The sequence below is a fragment of the Alosa alosa genome, chromosome 3 (genome assembly GCF_017589495.1).
Source record: "Alosa alosa isolate M-15738 ecotype Scorff River chromosome 3, AALO_Geno_1.1, whole genome shotgun sequence".
Classification (NCBI taxonomy): Eukaryota; Metazoa; Chordata; class Actinopteri; order Clupeiformes; family Clupeidae; genus Alosa; species Alosa alosa.
Window position 1 is genome coordinate 24,200,670 of NC_063191.1, and position 21,638 is coordinate 24,222,307.

General features: G+C 42.1%; 1 protein-coding gene across 24 annotated transcripts in view; it reads right to left on the reverse strand.

Annotated features, from left to right (window-relative positions):
- The window catches only part of LOC125291539 (muscleblind-like protein 2a), a 33,128-nt gene extending 20,912 nt beyond the window's left edge, over window positions 1–12,216 (reverse strand). For 7 of the 24 annotated variants that reach the window (XR_007193016.1, XM_048238303.1, XM_048238312.1 and 4 more), the window contains exons 1-2: window positions 11,712–12,062; window positions 1,237–2,016 (exon numbers count right to left, since the gene is read on the reverse strand). Coding sequence is in view for 22 of the 24 variants with exons in the window: in XM_048238303.1 (XP_048094260.1) it covers window positions 1,237–1,410 (174 nt within the window). In the remaining 2 variants the exon portion in view is untranslated. The other 17 variants (XM_048238300.1, XM_048238315.1, XM_048238311.1 and 14 more) reach the window with 12 other exon arrangements.
- Between the last annotated feature and the right edge of the window lie 9,422 nt (window positions 12,217–21,638).

A 21,638-nucleotide genomic window follows, 5' to 3' on the forward strand; every position in this document is an offset into this window, starting at 1 on the left:
GAGATGCTTTGTAATATGAATTGATGTCCTTAAAAAAAAAAAAAAAAAAATCGCCTCATGAGCAATGACCAACCCTGTGAGATGCCGAGAAGTTCATTTAAGAAGATCACAAAAGGCCTGCAGACATGTTCACTGTACAGAGCTACATAACGAGCATGCTGTGCTGACTTGTCCAATTCACCAAAACCACTAGAACCATGAATGAGCTACTTAACATGTCAGTTATCAGCCAGCCCTGTGAGAGCCTACATTTTTCTAAGCATGCCCAAGTATTTCTGCCGTGGGTGCTGTACAGGGCAGGTATCGGTGGAGATCACTAAATAGCGGTCAAATGAGCAGTTAAGAAGTCCTTTAGTGTGAAACTCAAAGGAAGCTCATCTATAGACAGTAAGGTTTTGTGTCATAATTTGTATCTATTAATATCATATATCATATATATTCATCTCAGTCAGACAAATAGTCATACAAACTCTTATGGGAGACACTGGTAAATCCGACAATTTAACGACACAACCATATAACAAAATCAATCTAGCAGTCAGTGATGCCTTATATATTACAAATAAGAGGTGTTTGAGACCATGGGTTGCCACAATAATGAGATGCGCAGGTATTTATATCAGGCACTACAGATAAGGCTCTGGTGGTTTCGAGTAATCCAGGAGAGTCCAGGGCTAATAAGTGGCATTATGCCATGGAGGCGCTGAGAAGTGCACTGTGGATTAACCCTAACATTAGGCCAGACGGAACTGCTGAGGTGAGGGACCTCTTCTACCAGCATTAATACCTGAGGATAGCAATGGTGTGTAGTCGTACAGGCCCTCTGGCTTGGAAAACTTCACTGCAGGACTAATCACTTGTGGCTGAATGATACTGACCCACTGACATTTTGTACCGACTTCATGTGAGGGATGTCTGCCTTTGAGAAACAGTTGATTGATGCTCTTATCCATTTAATGCAGGGTGACTTTTATGGAACAGTAGTAGTAGTGATATTGCACATTTAACTCTTTACTTGTTTCTCAATACTTTGGGAAAATACTTAGGGACCAGTATACAACTCTCAACCTTATTTGAATATATGCATAATGACTATATTCATTTCATCTCACTTGTTGAGATTTTCGAGGACTTATTTTTCTAAAGTCCCTGCAGTTTTATGTGGGATATTATGCAGAGATGGGCTTGGGAAATGTATTGCCTGGTCGTTTCAAATTTGTGCATGACATTCCTTACCTTCAGTGAGTCGAAGCAGGCAATAACTCTTCCATTTTCCACCTGGCAGCTCTTTGGTGGGTGTGCAAATTTGCATTCCTCATCACTACGTGAACACGTCCCTCTCTGAAACTGCCGACACACTTCCAGAGTCAGCCATTTTGTGTCACGTATTGAAGACAGGTTGAAAGCCATACCGGTAGAGAGGTCTGACTTAAGCACTAGCCTCTTGAGATGAATCCGTAAGCACACTTAACGATGGCACCAATGAGGAGTCTGGGAAATAGTTTTGACAACGTGAGACCTCAAATCATTGGTAGCAATTTGATTAGATAAAGTAGCAGTCTCCTGGATTGACAGTCAACAGAGTATAAAGTCTGGATGGATCCGTCCTGTTGAAAGAGCACTTTTATGAGAAAGAGGCATGCCTAGCGTGCTCACTGTACAGAGTAAGCATCAGTACCAATGCACTGATTAGGAAACAATCATTAAATTTACCACTGTAGTCAACGAGGTGCCCTTTACAGAGACCTCTGTAGAGCTACCACACCGTTGTAAGTTCTGTGTTTTTCAATGTGTCAGCTTTTTCCACATCGGCTATTTCCCCTTCTTCCACAGTAAATCTTTCTGCTCGAGTTCCTTCAGCGATGGAATCAGACAGGAAAGCCAGAGATTTGCCACTGAAAGAGTCGCTGTCTGAGCCGAGGTCTGGAAAAGGAGTGCTGGCGTTAGATGCAAACATGGGCCGGCACGCAGCGTGTGCTTAGAACTGGCATCTGAAAGGCACTTTCTGACAGAGATCTGTGAAGAGGAGAGAGAAAGAAATGAGGCGTCAAAAGTCTATTTCAGCTTCACTGCAACAGCACAGGCCCAGGAGTACTGGTGGAGAACATTACTAATCCTATTAAAAGAAAGTGGTCTTCACTCTAATGAGATTTTCTGAGGGAATCTCTGTCTGAGTCTGGGCTGCATTCATGGACACTTTAAGCACATCAACACTCATCAGACACAACCAAGCCATTCTCAATTGGTCACAAGCAAGCCATTCTCAACTGGTCGTCACATCCTACCATGGCTTTAACATCTGTGAGGCCACCAGTTGTTTTGGTCAACATTCATACGACATGCTGCAACTGCTGTATACGGCAGACTTCCTCTAAACTGTGATTGTGTACATTGCTTCTTTTTCTAAAACGGATACTTCCGGTCCTTGTTTATGATTGGCTGAATCTCGTTCGATGCCATTGTAAAATCCAGCACCAACATACACCTCGACCGCATTTCGTTCTATATTACTGCGCTACCACAACTTCATACAAAAGAGAGTAGCTGCGTCTCGACGTAAACATACATTTCCCCTTGCTGTGCCTTTATTTTATGAAATCTTGAGTCCGTACTCGGCCACTCGAGTCCGTAGGTTTGGGGGGGGGGGCCTTAGCTGGGGGGGGCGCCCCTTAGCTGGTCTAAAATTAGTGGAACCTACGGCCTCCCGGGGCTAATTGCTTAAGTAAGTTTGCACCTGTGGGTATGTCATTATGGTGGCCCTTTGTTTGTTCAGGAACAACAATTAATAAAAGTGAGAGTTTGTAAAAGCAATCAAAATGGTTTTTCAATCATGATTTAAAACAGCAGCAGTCACAATTCTGTGAGGATTCTGTGAAGTAGTCGTCTTGTCATTCTAACAGAATAGACAGATCGGGCATAGTCTGGGTGCTTGACTAGTATAATCATTCTATGTTGTTTTTTATGTTTTAATTACTTTTATGCTTTCATGAACTATTACCTTGTGCGTTTTATGTTTTCTTATAATTATTATTTTATTCTTTACTTTTTAAACTATTATTTCACCATTGCCCTTCTACGCTTTTATTAGCTATTCCGGTTTGCTTTTGTTTATGTAAAGCACATTGAATGACCTCTATGTATGAAATGTGATATATAAATAAAGTTCACTTGACTTGACAATAAATCGTACCCCAACTAGTTGAAATCTTCTAAGCAGCTTAGACTATTCTTGACAACAGGTAGAGCGCCTGATTAAAAAGATAAAGTGGGAACACTGCCTGAGAACAATGCACACAACCTCAGTCTACTAGATCTACACCTACAGAATCTCACAGTTGAAAAGAAAGCGCCAGGATGTGGGGGAATTACTTGCTGCCTGTACAATATACACAGCCATTTTCTGTATCATAATTATCTGTACTGGTCAGTACTAAGTAACTGTACTAAGTATCTTCACACAGACAAGAAATTCAGTTACATTTGTTTGTGTCACTCTTACATTACACTGTCTAGACAATGTATAGACAGTGTATTTGCAAAAAATATATAATTTACAGACAAGACAAAGTCATGCAGACATATCAGGCCTATGTATAGAAACATTATATGGGAAATGTCAATAATGTGCAATGTGGTGGCTAGTGCAACTCAACGTAAAGAATCCATTGAGGTGCAAACTTTTGTGTATTAGTTATAAAATCTGAACTAAGCTAAAAATGTCTTTGCCTAAAGACACCGAGAATGTATTCTGACCTACAGAGCAATCAAATTTGACCTGCTTGATGGAATGTGAGCACTGCAGCAACTCAGAGGATTGATCATTAAGTCCTCACGGATGGCAGGACCCCATATGACACCCCAATTAAATATAACACGATGCGTAACCTCACACACCTGACCAATCCTTACCAAACACAAAAATCAGATCAGTGCACAAAACCATTAAACTATATGTGTGATTCCACAGAATTCTGAGACACTCTCTGTCTCATGTTAAAGACCCATCTGCTACAACTGGACAGGAGTGTTGGAGTAGACAGTCAAGCTTAATTGACAGTGCGTTTCTTGGTATACTATCCATTTTCTTTTACTGCCCTGGACGGTTCTATTTGTACTCTCCAAACCAATTCAGTGAACAAAGCCAGAACCAGGGCCAGGTGATTGCTCCTGTAAGATGTGGCAGTCAGCCCCATACATTCAATGCAAGTTCCTGACCAAAGTGATTCTGATGTGCACAGTCTTATGGCAAAGCTCTAAAATCACCCTGTCAAGCTCTATTTGTCATTTATCTTCTGTTCCCATTCACTAAGGGACGCTGACTTAATCAGAATGACATGTCAGATTGATCAGGGCTACTGCCCTTGAACATTTTTCTGATGGGGGTTATTACATTTTAATTTAACACACTTGATGTTCAGCTGTTGGCTTATTTATTACCAATAGGAGGGTTGGGAGCAGCCGAAGGGCTCAATTCAGCAGAAGATATCCTACGCTCAAGATACTAACTCTTAAATACGCCCCTCTCAAATTTAGAGTAGGCTAATTTGTGGACAAAATATAGAACTAAGACTGAACTTCAATTATGCCTTCAATCATCACAACTAGCAGCCTGACTCTGTGGGAAAATTAGGTCGAGTACCATCCCACTAAAGACAGGCATCGTTTAATTCAACAAATGAGACGATTCTTATTCCCCAAAGGCTTGGAATGCAACCTAACTGGGGTAATTGTGTATGTTTTTTTCACCCAGGGAAATTTAAATAGCTTGTAGAGAGCACTCCATAATTGGTACTGGGGGTTTAAACATCTGTCTTTTCAGGAAGGAAAACAACTAGGCATACCAGGTGATGCATTTCTAAATTACCTGCAGAAAAACAGTAACAATAGAAATGTCAGTCTGTCAATCCTGTCAGTCAATTCTGAATTTATTTTATATAAGAGACTCTAAGAGAGCATTGTCAAATGTCTTTTCTTTCTTTTTCTCCACATACTAGGTTTTGCACCAGGGGAGCAGAATACACGTGTCATGCTGCTATAGTAAGTGTCCTGGTAATGCAGATCACTACTTTATCTATTACAAAGAACTGCTTAACATACGGTAGGATAAAAACAAGATGCCCAATCACCTTTATATTTAAATATTAAGCCTAGGCCTAAACATCATTAGCCTATGAAAAATATTGTGATCAATCTTTTGCTCTAATGAAGATTACCAAACAAAAAAGGAGAATTATTTACTAAAGAACCATGCCATTATATTTAGGCTGAAGCACAGAAGCTACTCATAACTTCTGTGGTTTAAGAGGGAGGCAATACAAGCAGCACATTCCTGTGTCAGCAGAGTTAAAAGGAGAACACTGCTGATTTTAACCAAATTTCCTTCAACCAACCAACGACATTTAGAGGTAGCCTACAGAATAAAGCAACAGAACTTTCGAGCATGAAATCCCCTGAAAAATGCTCCCCTCCAGAATGCTACATGACACATTTCAGGCAAAGCCACAACAGTCCCCTAGAATGGCTAAGAAAACATGTTGCAGGCTATAGTTTCCATTACAGGTTTGTTTGGTTGCTTGAGCACTTATTTTGAAAACAGGGCTTGTTTTGTCAAAACACTATCAGGGCTCCAGAGTGCGACCAATTTGGTCGCATATGCAACCTAATTTTTCAAAAGTGCGACTAAAAAAAAAATCGAGTGAGACGCGACCAAAAGCATTCAGCTATTCAGGGAGAGGAAAAGTGTCCGCATTGAAACTCTACCTTTGGTTCAATAACAGACACATATTTGGCCAATATCGTGGTTTAAACAAATCACAGATAGTGAAGGGCGGGACCTCCCCTCTGATTGGCCGTGGCCCAGTGCCTGTGTGTTATTTTGAAAATGCGTGTGCTGCAGAGAGAGAGAGAGAGAGAGAGAGAGAGAGAGAGAGAGAGAGAGAGAGAGAGAGAGAGAGAGAGAGAGAGGTCAGAGACCCGTCAGATAAACAGAGTGGTTGCATTACAGTGTGGTAACATAGGCAGAGATAAATGTACCCTCTCCCCACTGCCTTTCGGCAGCTGGCAACAGCAAATCGATCAGACGACCCCGAGATGATGATCAAGTTTATCGTTGCCTACGATAGGCCTAGTGAAACTTCCCTTCACCAAGTTCAGTCCGAAATAATTATTCACCAGAAAAATAGTTTGAACATAAAACTGACGTACAGGAATGCCACTTGCGCCAAATTTATAGGAGTCATTGCAGATGAAAAGACGTCTTAAAATTGCGAACAATGCATACAAGGCCTTCGCGAACGACAGAGATACAGATATTGCCGAAAAGGAGTGAGTCATTGCGAACAATGCATACAAGGCCTTCGCGAACGACAGAGATACAGATATCGCCGAAAAGGAGTGCGTCATTGACCGCAGTTACATGCAGGGAGTAGCCCGGTTTTCAACAGCAATATTCATTTAAATCAATCAATTTAATCCGGTATTTGGCGCAAACCGAATATCGCTGCTACATTTAAAGCCCGAATATTCCTTGCATGTATAACTGTGGTCATTGTGTACGGTGAATTGAATGGACACATTTAGATCGAGCATGGCAAGTCATTGCAATAGCCTATAATAATAGGCCTACCATTTCGTTACTGCATTAACCATAGTGATGTTCTTATTGAACATTTAAAAATACTAGAATTAAAAAAGTAAATTGCATTGTGGGACTGTCAAATGATTATTGCAATCATTGCAAAATCACATAAAAATCCCCCAGGCTACTTGGAACATTTCTTTAAATTGTGCTCAAATGAATTTCTATGGAAGATGCTAGCATGTAGGGGTGTCACGATTCTCCAAATCCTCGATTCGATGTAATTTTCGATTTTAAAGGTCACGATTCGATTCGATTCGATTCGATTTTCGATCTTTTTAAAATATTACTAGTAATGCATTTCTTATATGTTATTTACTCTTTTTGGCCTTTTCCTTTTCTTTTTCGGGGGGCTTTTATTTTGAAACCGCTTTGAAACCGTTCCAACAGCGAGGATGTAATGTAAACAGAACTAACTTTAGGCTAAAACAGAGACGTGAACATAGTAAAATGAAACAACACAGAATGTTAATTTGATTGTTTCAGCACACTCCGAAGAGAACCAAGGTTAGTGTTAATGGAATATGTACTTATAAATGTGCATTTTAAGTCTTAAAGTAACTTTGGACTGTAATTAGACGATCTTTTCACTTGCCAAGTTGAGCAGGCTAAGTTAGTTTTAATTGACGTGAATGAACGAATACTTCCACACCGGTGATTTCAAAGTAGCAAGAGGGGCTTTGATTTCGGTAGGTTGATGTGTAGGCCTATATTTTAACTGGCTGCAGCCTAAAATTAGAGGAGTGTTGACGCTGCACTTCAGCACGTGCATATGTGTTTGTGCGTCTTGGCATACATGCTGGACGTGACATTGGGGGTGTGGCTGCATCGTCGATTCTACTTTTAAGTTCGAAGTTCGAGATTGAGATGTAATTTCGAAATCGTGACACCCTTACTAGCATGGCAAGCTGGTTTAGCCAAGGCCTAAAGATCATGAAGGATAGTATGTAAGACATTGAGCCATGAGATGTGCAGTTTGAAGCCCTTAAAAGACGTGCACTGTTAATTTACTTACTGTTATTTTTTTATTTTATTTTTATTTTATTTATCTTGAGATGTTTTAAGTTTAAATTTCAGCTCAGTGAAGCACTTAAAGCACCAACACTTCATTAAGTTACTTTTCTTGGTGAATTGTAAATCGTAAGTCATAGGACAACCTACTGTATATAGGACAGTAATTAAGGAAAAAAAAAGTTAACCTGCTGCGGTGTTAAATGCGATGTGGTTAAAAAATTTGGGTGCACCTAACTTTTGTGCTGGTGCACCCAAGAAAAAAAGTTAGGTGCACCAGTGCAAAAAGTTAGTCTGGAGCCATGACTATACACAATTCACACAACCACACACCCAAGTCGCAGAACACCTCAGATAGTTTGCAAAATGAAACACTTCGGTCAAAACAACAGTTTTTACTGAACCCTTATTTTGTCAATGTGTGGCACACATCTTGGTGAACCAAGGAACTCGTTAGCACATTTGAATTTGCTCTGCATGCCCGTCTGGCAACTCTGAATTTGTACTATGTTTTGAAGGGTATTGTATAAAATCATTGGGCATGCAGTACACATTTTTGATGGTCAAGTCTGAGAACATGTTTGTCAGCAAATAGAAATCTACTTTTAGATATTAATGTCCAAATCTGGCTTCCAAGATTTTGAGTGTAATAATAACTAAAAGAGTCATGGGTGAAAAAATATGAAAACATTGGAATTGAACAAAAGCTATAGTTTACAAGCATTAGTTTTGGGACCTAAACATTATGTAGACAAACTTTGAGCACTTTTTTTTTTTAATCCGAAACACTATTGTTACGTTTGCACTGCTCATCTACACTACACAGGCGTTTTCGAGCTCCTGAAAAGGAAAAATTTCAAAATGCTGTCAGCCCTGTATTCATTTGAAACCTCTAGCATTGTGTTTTAATTGTGTTTTACTGTACATATACTGTATACATATTTATCTCTGTAGACATGTCATCTGGAAAACCTGTATTTATCCAACTATACACTGTACATATTAATCTCTTTTACACAACCATACTATACCTGCACTTGGAATTGAATGCTTCTTTGCACTTCTGGTTGGATGTCAACTGCATTTAATTGGCTCTGTACCTGTACTCTGCTAAATGACAAAGTTGAATCTAATCTAATCTAATGTGGACTGATAATCTGCAAACATCTGAAAACGATGACGTTGAAAATTATGTTCACTTCCAGATTGGACCTTGTCTCATGTTTGTTGACTCTCCATGACTCACTTCAACTTCCACTACTAGATGCCGGCAGTGAATGCAACATGGAGAACGAAATGAAAGCCTTACTTACTTTGGTAGCATCTGTTGTACAGTTAAATTCAGCATTTTACTATGGGTGTCCCATGTGGACAAGATTCTGTACTTTGCAAACATGCACATAGAATAAAATCATATTTAAAGTGAAATGTTGTTTTAAAACTAAAACATTTTACCAATTGGTTCATGGGTGTGATGTTTGGAAAAACAGCGTCTTGAAATCACAAAAAGAGACATAATGTAAGATGCCTATCTAAAGAAGATAAATGTGTTTTGCAAAAAGTGTGAGGCTGACAATGTGCTGGGCTGAATATTTCTTGAGTGAAAGATTTTGCTTGGAAGCTAATCATTTTTATTTAGTGGAAGCAATTGAAATACAAACTGTTAATGTCTGTCAGGGAAAACAGTCAACTGTCTGAAATACAGTACAGCTTTGAAATGCTCCAAACACTGCATCATCATTCTTCACTTGACGAATTACCACACCATCAAAAACATATGCAACTCATTTATTTGCTCTGCCTGAAAGTTCTGCTTTAAGGCTAAACTGAGTTGCTATGATACATAATAATATTCTTCCCAGTATAGGCTTACCTCTGTAGCAGGCTATCTGTATCTCTTCTCTATCTTATCAACAGAGAAGTGATGACAAAATAGGCCTAGTATTATATAGGTCTGCCTGCAGGCCTACAAAATGAATGTCAGTCTTGTGAAATCACTAAAAATCAGGCATGATGACCAAACACAATGCTGTGAATGGGAAAAAATAGCTTAACATACCAAGGTTGAGAAATAAACAATTTTGCATCTAACTTCGGATATTATAGTCACTCTCAGATGGAAACTTCAACATTCTACACCCAGTGTCGCTATATGAAACTCATCTTGCCTCTTGTAATTTGAATGAAATGATTACACTCTGCATTCATTTCAATCTGAAACAATGTTAAATCAATTATACTGAGGCACATGGCTTCTGTCTGAGCCCGTTCAAGGATATCTAGTCTACACCTCTCTTAGACAAAACGAGACAGTACCATGGAGAGAAAAAGGGTGGTGAATGGGTGGGGAATAGATGCAGGTATCGTATAGCCTAGCCTATCCCAACTAGCTTGCAGGAGCCCCACAGGAAGTTGCAAATAGCATTAAGGGGCACCTTTATCTCTCCTGGGGCGAGGCGAGAGTTTCCCGCTGAGAGGAGAGGCAGCCAGAATGCAAATGGTAGAATTGCAGCACCAGCAGTGTGCTGGGAGACGGCATATTCCAGCAACCTGTGCTTGACTCTTTAAGGCATCCCATCCGGCAGTATCTTTTTCAGTTTGGTCTCCTTATGGTCTTCCTCAATCAAACCTTTCCTCTCAAAACCTTCAAATGGTTAACAGAATATATGTCCATCTTGATCTAGGCTAAGTAAGAAAAAGAGCAAGCAAGCAGTTCTCCCACCTCACATGGTGCTGCAGATCCTCTTAAGTCTCAGTGGACGCCACTGAAGCTATAGAGATGACAACAATTTGTTTCAGCCACTATAATTTTGAGCTCAGGAAATTCTCACTCGTATGGTGTCGAATTCAAAAGGCCCATGGTCTCGCCGGGATTTTCTTTCACCGACAGTACAGGAACACACAGTCTGCTTAACTCTGTCCGAAACATTTTTGGCCACCCCCCTTCCTGTGAACCCAGCCTGTGTGCAGGAAGGCCCTCCCAGTGAGGTCTGTCCAATGGCAGACCAGACAGAGCTGCTGTTAGAAGTAGACAGACACCGAAGCTGGAAATGTGATGTTCCAGACGGTAACATCACATAACCCTTTAATTCTGATTACTTTTCTTGTTTACTACTGGAAAACCAAACTCAACTGTGTTAAATTAATAATTTCATGGAAGTAAATGCAGGTCTTTTAACAGTCAATAAAAGGGTGATGTAGTCATGTAATTAAATAGTCATGTAAGTTATTAAAGAAATGAAAAGTGATGAATGAATGCATAAGTTGGGGGAAGACAAGCTTCAAGATGATACTCTGTATTCAGAAAATACTGACAAACAGAGAAAGTGAAGTGAGGTAGGCTAAACAAACGTTTCAAAGTCAACCGGCTGTGACGTTAAGCCTATCCTAATCAAATCGGTTACCAAAATAATGCAACAACAATAATATCTCTTCTGCAAGACCATTTGTTCGACGTAACAGTTAACAGCCCAGCCAATGCTAAATGATATAACTCATGAGTATGAAACTGACGTTACATTATGGTTGGGTGACAAAGTATAGCCAATAATATACAAGCTGACAAAAAATCTATAACGTTACTCGAAATGATACGACCGAGTTAAAAACCCGCTTAACGTCGACACATTAGTTCATAAAGTAATGTTAACATTAAAGGAGTCCTCGAAAGTCTAAAATATTTTAAAGCCATTCCCTTAGATGTGAAAAATCAGCAAAACAACAAAACAGTTACTGCTGTGACAATGTGAAAAATAATGCTAAAATGTAGAGGGCTGCTTTCCACCCACTTTCAAAGCTAGCAAGTTTTCCTGCTACGGAACATTGAACGTTAGCTACTAGCTAGCGTGTTAGCTTTCAGTAACCTCGCTATAGCCCAATGACGTTATCCTGCGTTAACACTGCCTGTAACAACAACTGTAATAGATGATAAAACTAATACTTACGTCTACACTTCCTTGGAGCAGTTTACATTAGCATTATCCAATGGCGTCTATAAGCAAAAGTAAGCTTGCGTGCTAGCTAGCAAACATCGGGCTGCAAGAATATTGACAGTCCTGCTTACCTCATCGTCACGAATCGCTTCTGATGTGTTCTCGCTGCTGCTGTACTGCTGCAAGCTACCAGTCACGCAGGCAGACAGGACGGACACCAATTCTGCGCGTAGAGACCAAAGAGAAAAAGCTTGACCAACTGATTCAGCAGTAACTGTTGTGTCCACAAACCTTGGCACTCTAATTAATCACCAAAGGTTCTTCGATAATTTCGAGGAAATTAGTCTTCACACGTCGATAAAATCGTGAGGAAACTACTTTACACAGGGAACGTTCGCGCTATGAGCAACAAGCATCTGACAGCCCATAGGGCAGTGAACATGAATTTTAAAGAAACAAGGTTTAAGCATCGACTAAGTTACTGATACCACGTATATTTTGACTAACAAATGTATTGTGACTTGCACTTTACACTAAATGGACATTTACCCAAAAAGGGCTACTGGACCACTGCCTATCTTCTTGCCTTAGCTGTCTGTGCAAATACCCTGCAAAATGGTTATGGTACGACCCAACGATGCAATGGGTTTGCTTGTTACCAGGGGAACCAGCGGATACTGTAGGCCTGAATTTAATGTCAAGAGTCCTATAAAAAGAGGTAGCCCGTTTGATCATCATTGCCTATCCTTAATGTATTAGTCCTACCTCTATGCATTTGTTCTCATTATTCCATTTTATTTTGCATGAGCATGGTCATTTAGAAATATTACACTGAATGAATAGGCCTACTAGGCTACATCATCAAAATAGTCCTTCCAGGACTGGGCACAACGTGCCCCAGATATGATTATGGATAAGGTGAGGTAGGCTTGCTTATGTGTCACTCATTCATAAACCATCTTTATTGTGTCCCATTGATGAGGGGGACCCAATGCATGATGCTTCCTGGCCCAGAATAGCGTAGGACCGGCCCTATACATAGCCTAGGCTGTGTCATCTATGTTAATATGACAGATCTGTTTTTTACTGCCCAAATGTAAGTTTAGCACCATCTAGTGGTAGAAAATGTACACCTGCAACAAAATATTCCACAGTATAAAAAATATGAAAGCAGAACTGTGCAGTTATTTTTACATTAATTTACCTTTACCTTAACAGCTTCGGAGTCATTAGGATCATTATACTTTTCCGGATTGAATGGTGGCTGTCTCGCTTCCCCCTTGCATCTGTGAGCGGAAAAAACAGCCTTGCAACTTTGGTCTGACGAGCCGTTGGCCTCAGAGTCTCAGGTCTCGCAAGGTAACAAATTGCTTTAAGCCACTATAGATTTAAGTCATTATATTAATTGCTTTAGGCTACACCACACACACAGCTCAACAGTCCCGCCCACCGCCGATTCCTGAAATAAGAATTCAATACAATTCCTCTTTTGACAACTGGAGTATAAACCATAAAATCGTAACCGTCCATGGTAGACTTAAAGGAATTATCCGGAGTAAAATGCACTTTAGATCAATTTACGGATGATTGGGAGTACATACGTTGAGTTGACATCAAAATCATGTCATTCGGATGTGTTTTGAGAAAGTTCGATTTTACCGTTTTTTGTCAAAACTCGTTAGCCTTTAGGGGAAAGTCCGTAGGAGTCGATTGCCGAGTGTGGAGTAACACGCTCTGGAAATTCACAATTTAAAACGGCAACGAAATTGTGAATTTCCAGAGCGTGTTACTCCACACTTGGCAATCGGCTCCTACGGACTTTCCCCTAAAGACGCCAGCTGCAGCAGCAACATTTCGGTTACTGGTACTGGCTTGATGAAATTCATTCTGGACTCTCTATCTGACCACATAAAGACCTCGGGATACTTCGGTTTGGCTTTAGGGACCCTCTACTTACTACCACGTAAGTGTAATGTTGTTTGGAACTGTAAAAGGAGGTATAAAAATAGCGTTTTGTAGCGGCGAAATGACATGCCCTGACATGGCGCAGTGAGCTGCCTGCAACAACAGTGGCACTCGGGGAGCAGTGCCTTGCTCAAGGGCACTTCAGCCGTGCCTACTGGTCGGGGTTCGAACCGGCAACCCTCCGGTTACAAGTCCGAAGCGCTCACCAGTATGGCTGCCCACAAGAGATTGTACATGCTCATATTGAGGCCAACGTTAATGGGGCATCAACTTTGTTTTCAGAAAAAAAATGTTTTATTTGCGATTTAACGGAACATCCTAATGTGTAAAAGGTGGTAAAAGCAGAGCCTTTGATTGGTAGAGATTGTCGTTGACATGGAAATATGGCACTGTTCCCGCGCCTGTTGCCAGATTGGGCGGTTTTGACTTCGTCGGGCAGGGGAAAATAAGCTTTAGGCGGGCAAATAAAATTTTGAGTTAAATGGTTCTCTATGACAAAATCGTTGTTGGGGGTGTTTTTTTGCTGAAGAGGGCGGGTTTTTTTAACGTGATTGGGTGGAAATCACTCAACCCAATCTGGCAACACTGCCAAAGATTTGCTCGTTACTCTCTGGAATCAAGATGGACATCGAGGCTGTCAGAACCAATGTGTGGCCGTCCGATAAACTGTTTTTTCATCTTGAAAGTTCAATTTACTCAATGGAAACGGAAGGAAGTTAGTCATCTTCTTAACGGGGTGGTTCGCGATTTTGGACATAGGACCTGATTTCCAAGTTAGCAAGTGTGATATTTATTAGTGGAGACCATTTTCAACACGTTTCATCCAGTCCTTCTAGTTGCAGAGTTCGCAGGTGCTAGGCTAGCGCAAGTCAACAGTTAGTGTTAGCCTGCCACTAAAAACAGTTTTACCCACTCCACAGTACACCCGAGGCAAATAAATTAACACCAGACTATCGATGTAAAGGTCTGTGTTGATAGAATTGTGTTAGAAATAAAACAACCCTTGCATTGCATTGCCATAGTTATACTTTGTTCCCTGAAGTTGGTAGCAGGGATATAAGCTACGGCAGCGGCGGACGGGTGCGTACCTATGCTCCCCGGGTCCTATGTTCCCCGCTTTGTATGGGACCAGGGAACATAGGACCCTTTTTTTTAAAACCCTAACCATAACCCTAATCCTAACCCCGAGCGGTAAACGTAGGCATGACCCCCATTGGACTGATATTACCTAGGCTACTACTAGGTGTCCCGATCGGAGTGGGCTTCTCTGTTTACTTTTTGGAGAGTACTACTAACCGGAGCAATTAAAATTCCGCCGCTGCCGAGAAACTAGTCCCTCAAATCTAATGTGATCATTGAGATGCAAGGACAGTTTTATCATAAAACGTTCCTGCCCTGGAGGAAGGCGATATCCTGGACCCCCCGTTCACTCCGATGGCTGTACATCGACAGAGACAGAAGCGCAGGCAGCGCCCGCAGCAGCAGCCTAGATAGGCTGGTCAGCCCCAGAGAAGTGGTTTCCCGCAGCAGCAGGGCGGGCAGCTGAGGCGTGGCTGGAAGAGGAGCCGAGAGCATCCTGCTTCTCGCTCTGGTCCCACTGGCCAGCTCCAGGGCCAGCTCCAGGCCAGTTAAGGGTTGTGGCTGTCTTGGGAGGATGGCGAGTCCCCCGCTAAATGCGCTAGTCGGTGTGCCAGTGTGTTCCCCTTACACGTCTACACATGCACAAAAAATAAAAACTCCAATAATAAATCATAATCATACAAATAATAAAAATCATACAGTTCGCCCGCGCCCCGCACGTTTTCACGGACGTCAGGCAGACGGTGGTCTCTCCCTCGCGTGCACCGGCCCTCCGGGAAATCCAAGAGCTGGCGGCAAAGCAGGCAATGCTCCCCGTGCCGCCGAGCCAGTGGATGAAGATGGCAGTCTTCGGCCCATCCTGGACCTCTGGCCAATAAACGCATATTTATTTTAAAAAATCCGATAAGATTATTCAGAGCAGGGGGATTGGATGGCCACAATAGACCTGAAAGATGCATATGTTCCGATTCACCCTCGGCACAAGAAGTATTTGCGCTTTGCGTTCGAGGGAAGAGTTTGGGAGTTCTCAGTCTTGTGCTTCGGGCTAGCACTATCAGGGCTAGCACTATTCACCAAAGTCGTTCAGGAAGCATTAGCCCCTCTCAGGAGACGGTGTGTTCGCATATTAAATTACCTCGACGACTGGATTCTGCTGGCAGACTCCAGGACCCTCCTGGAGCTGCATGTCGCAAAGACGCTCGACCATCTCCAGGCGTTTAGGTTTCCAGGTGAATTGGCCCAAAAGCCGGCTCACGCCAGCGCAGACAATCCCTTATCCGTGTCTGGAACTCAATTCAGAGAGCATGACGGTGAGGTTATCTCCAACGTGTCAGGCAGGTCTCCGAAACTGCATCAGCAGTTTTCGCGGGGGCGCTATGGTCAGGGTGCGTCAATGCCAGCGCCTGCTGGGGTTGCTGGCAGCGGCATCTCATGAAGTTCCCCTCGGCCTTTTGCACATGTGAGATCTCCAAGCATGGTTTGCAGCATTCCATGCACACTCTGTCAGGGACAGGAACAAACGTGTTCGAGTGGACGGGAGATGCTTTAGGGCTCTTGCCTATTGGCGTGCCCCCGAGAACCTCTCTGTTGGAGCCCCGTTGGGGAGGGTATCCCACAGGCATGTAGTGACTGTGGAGCAGAGTGCGAGGGGTAAGCGGTCCGAGGGACATGGAGCAAGCAGCTGCAGCACATACAGTAAATACGCTGGAACTTTTAACAGTGCATCTAGCGCTCAAGCATTTTCGCCCGCTAATCGAGGGGGGCATTTTTATACAGTCAGTCCTCATAGGCCGACTTTTTTTTTTTTTTAAAGCACATTTTTATGCAGTCAGTCCTCATAGGTCTACTGTAATCAAATGGAAAAACACGGTCAGTTTCACTAAACTTTTGCCAAACATACCTTTTTTATTTAGACACAACCATACACAGTACACACTGTTCAAAAGTCACAGACAGAGCGTTTAAACCATTGTGATACTAGGCTAGCCTATTGCTCCAGACACTAGCTGTGACATGACTACACATCTCATAATCTAAAACATATCGCTATAGTTTTTTACTATTACGTTAAGAACCAACCTAATATCATAAGATATTAATAATAACTTGATGTTCTCTACCCAGCCAGCTAGCGTTAGCTCACCTAGCCATAACGTTTCATGTAACCAATGTCTACTGTTGATCTCACCATGTGTCTGGCCAGCTCCAACTTCACCATAAACAATACTATATTCATTTAAATTGTATGAGCATAGTTTTAGGACTTTACCACTTATTAGGCTTCCTGGCCTTCCCATAGTATAAACACTGACAGTGTCAACAAAATAACGTTAGGATACAGATCGGGATATGGATCTGTTGTGGAAAATTCCATCTCTTAACCTCTTTGATCCAGTTAGCACTCTGGAACCACGTGTCCGAAGGAGACAACAAAGACGAGAGATGCTGAGAGACTGTTGATCTTTTTATTCACCGTATTACAGTGAGAATACAATCAGACCAATGTCTAGACTGAACTGTCAGGCAATAGGATGAAGAGTATGCACCTGCTACCCCGATGAGATCTGAACTACTGATGGCTAGGCTCTGTTTTTTATTCTCCTTGGAGCCTGAGATGCGCCTCCTCCTTGGGATGTCATCAGACCGTCTCTCAGCCAATCAGATTTGACCAGGAACTATTATAATGGTGGAAACCCTTCTGTTCATACATAAAAATATGTGCTATACTGTGTGATTTTGGTTCTTTCAGTGTTTTCCAGTCTGGTGTAATGTGAGCACCTGGTTTCACTCTATGTCTCATTTTCCCTTTCTGGGGCCTGTACTACGAAGCGGGGTTACTGGCTTATCTAGGTAACTTCGAGAGTAACTTGATCACGTGTGGCGTAACTTCCCAATTAACCCATACTACGAAAGGTGGATAGGTTTAAACCGAGCTATGCTGCCATGGCAATTTACGCTGCATCTCAAACCTGTTCCGAGCAGGTTATGTTCTTGGTTAACCCGAGGTTTCCGTTAACCACACCCTTTATAAGTACCACCCCTCCACTAACAATTCGAGACAATGTCGGCGTACCTGGATGATCCATACGACATTGGAGCACAAATCGTGAGGGGCTCTCTTCGCAGGGCGAGGGGTTTTAGAGACCGGCGCATGCATATACATATATATATATATATCTCTCGACGATATTCTCTATGAAGATATTGTCAGCCGAGGGAATTCGTTATCTTTGTCAGATGATCTAGGCAGAAGTTTCTAATGTCACCCGTCATAGCAATGCCCTTACGTGGACATTCATGTATTCCATCTAAATCGGTGATGCTGAACATCTGAGCAAGAATACTGTATGTCCGAAAATAAATCAGACATAGGCCTATAGTATGCTGAACATCTGAGCAAGAATACTGTATGTCCGAAAATAAATCAGACATAGGCCTATAGTATGCTGAACATCTGAGCAAGAATAGCCTGAAATAAATCGGACATAGCCTACAGTAGGCCTAATAAATTAAAATCACCATTTTAACAAACTTGTTGAATTGAATGCCATATTACTGTACCCTGCACATAAAGGCTACACATTTCCACAGCACCAGAATCTGACCGAATGCCTCCCTCAACCCCTTCCATAATCGGCCTTCCACTATTATTTGCGATGGCCAACTCCTCTGCTACTGTAAAACACTCTGGTGCCTTACAGGAGTGTTCAAAGACACCTTTTTCTTGTTAGCTGTAAAACAGAGGCCAAGTGAAGGCTATAAGCATACTAGGCCTACATGTTTTCATAATTATTCATAATTAAGAAATATTAATGCAAGTTATATAAACCTACTATTCTGAATAATGTGTTTGTGTTTCATTTTCACCTGCTGCCATGTGCGTTTAGCAATGGTGTTGCATCTGAAATGTTCACAGGATTAGGCATACACTAAATCAGTCAATGGGGGCTACTTAAACATTCAATTATCCTATTACTGTAATCTATATGCCCACTTCTAAATTGTCTTGCATCTGTAGGGAATTAGGCCAATTGTTAAACTCAAAATGTAATTATGTAGCACATACATTTTGAGTTTAACGTTAACAACCTTTTTCCCAGTTTATGAAGTTGTGCGTTCTACTTTGCTCATAGACGCACAACTTCATAAACTGTATGATATGTCGTGCATAGATGTGATGTCTCCGTCCTGCAGGAGGTAGCCAGAGCGCTCTCAACTCCGCTGCCATGTGTGAATAAACAAACGTCCCCTCCATGTCCCCAGTATAACGTTATTGTCGGGTAATTAAGACGTCTTTGAAATTACCAAATGCAAATGTCATCCGAGGGACCTGACGGTGACGTCCCCAGAAAGTCCGGCCCTCCTCAACAATCCTAGTTTGTCATGTGGCCCCTTGGGGAGATTAGTTGCCCACCCCTGCCTAACCCTAGTGCTCTCCAGGCAGCGCTGCCTTGAAGACAACGTTGGGGGCATAAAACACCAAGAAACGTACTGTTGATGGGGAAAAAAACATCCAAAATTGGTGCTACCGAACTGGAGTAGATGCATCTTATGGCCAGTGCTCTCAGTGAGCTACAATGCTAGGTCTGGAGGCATCTTCTAAACGTGCCTTTTTGCTTCTTAACAGACTCAAAATGACTTTTCAGTATGCTTGAATGGGGTGGCATTAGTTAAAAGACTCGAATCTTTCAAGAATCTTTTCCAAATCTTGACCAAGTCTTCTGAAGTATGGGTAGTATAATGTGTGCTAGAACTAGTTGCGTTACACTGATGATATAAAGTTAGCAAGGTAATGAAGCTAACATTATAGCTACCAGACAAATTTGTTGTCAACATTGAGAAATAGAGGAGGAATTAGGTTGATAGCTCCACTCACTAATTCATTTAGTATTACAGCATTGAGAGTTATGCTCGGCACCGCTCACGGTTAATTTTATGTTATTACATCTTGATTAACGTTACGTGCAAATTTAGTTTGAATTGAAATAGAGTAAGTATAGCCTGTGAATTCTCCTCCTGTGGGTAACGTTCATCTTGAGGTTACTGAGCGCCCGAGTTTGATCGGCTCCACTCTAGTACATTCCTTGTCGAATTCAGGCTAATTGCTGAGACTATTGCCCACCCTGCAATATCACTTAGCTAAAGTTGCAGTGGTGCTATACCTGGTTAGCCTGGGTGCCATTCCGAACTTAGTCCCGCCCACAACATTTGAGGTCGGGAAGTTCGGTCTGGCATTACATTAATACACAGGATTAGATGTTAAAATCCCTTGTGCCAAAATCCAAGGTAAAAACCCATTCAGAAGCCCCTGCTCAAGTTTAACTTTAAAAAGCACACTACCCACAAATCCGCCAACAAAATGGTCACAAACACAATACAAATGGCCCATCCAACAGCAGTATATAGTATGCGGCATGTCATTGGGGTTATCAAGTGGGCATCCTTATTCACCGATGTTTCGTTAAGTTAGGCCAGGGGTGGGCAAACTGCGGCCCGCGGGCCGGATCCGGCCCGCCAAGCACTTTCATCCGGCCCGCTGAGCATTTAATTTGGTTATCAGGCTGCTCGCTATTTTTTTCCTGCGATAGAGACGACGTTGGTTAGCTTTACTGCAAACTGCTTTTCACTCTCCTTAGAGAACGTTTACAATGTCAATGTCAAAACATCATGTTAAATAGAGATAACATCATGTTAACTCTTATTTATCTTCTTTGCAGCAGATCTAACGTGAGCATTATGCGATCCATTTAATTGGGAACGCGTCTGCACTTACGAGAGGGAGAGAGCCGCAGGTTCCAGCTGGCTTGTCATTGTTGATAATTGATATCTCCTTATAAGAAACTTTTAAAAGGGAAATCATGAAGGCAACAGTAGTTCCCACTACTGACCATTTAAAAACTCTGAGGGCCCAGCCGTAGGTACAGCACTAGCCATAGCGGAGCAGGCAGAAAATCATTGAGAAATAAATGTGAATTAAAGCGACAGTGCACAATTTATACATTTGTTAAACAGCATAAAATTAGCAGTATTTTTAAGCAATTAATAGACAAGAAATACTTTTCATACTAAACTATAGGCTATAAATAATGTATTTGTTTATGTGTGTGTCCTGGGGAGGTGGCCCAATGTGGCCCTTGAGCCAAAAAGTTTGCCCACCCCTGAGTTAGGCCCACGACACCTCATGAAGGCTTAACAGTGAAACCAGCGTCCTGGAGACACTCCCCTCCATGCTGCCACCATATTACCACATTGAAATATCCAATACCCAAAATACTCTTAACCAGCCCAGGCATGGTCAAGGTTGGCCCGTCCCGTTGATGTGGACTGAACCATAGCCATAAAAACCCTGGCCGGCCAACCAACCATCAACCTAGGCACCACAGCCCATCACAAACACAAAACAAATTGGCCAGTTACCTTAGGCCCCATCACAAACACAAAACAAATTAGCCAGTTAGCTTACGCCCCATGCTGCCACCATACTACCACAACAAACATCCAAATACCCTTAACCAACCTAGGCAAGTTGGCTAGGTTGGTCCGTCCCGTTGATGCGGACTGAACCATAAACCATAAAAAACCTTAGCCAAGTACCATCAACCTAGGCACAGTCAATCACAAACACAAAACAAATGAGCCAGTTAGCTTACCTTACCTTGTGCCCCAGGAAGGGTAACTTCTCCTTACCCACAACCATTCACTTGCCCGTTCTGCTGCTAAAGACATGTTACTAACCACCTGCCTTAGACTTAAACCACAAATGCCCAATTCAGACAGCAGGCCAATAGCAGATCTAGCCACAAACCCACGTGCACTGATTTCAATAGGCCTTAATCGTGCACTCCAACCTCGCTTAGCTGCCTCCTCTGCTATTTCAGTGTATTTAGCTCTCTTCAGCTCATTGGCCACTTCCACTCTGTCTTCCCAAGGAACAGTGAGTTCAATGAAGTAAACTCTCTTCTCTGAATCCGACCATAGAATTACGTTGGGTCATAGCTTAGTACTCACTATAT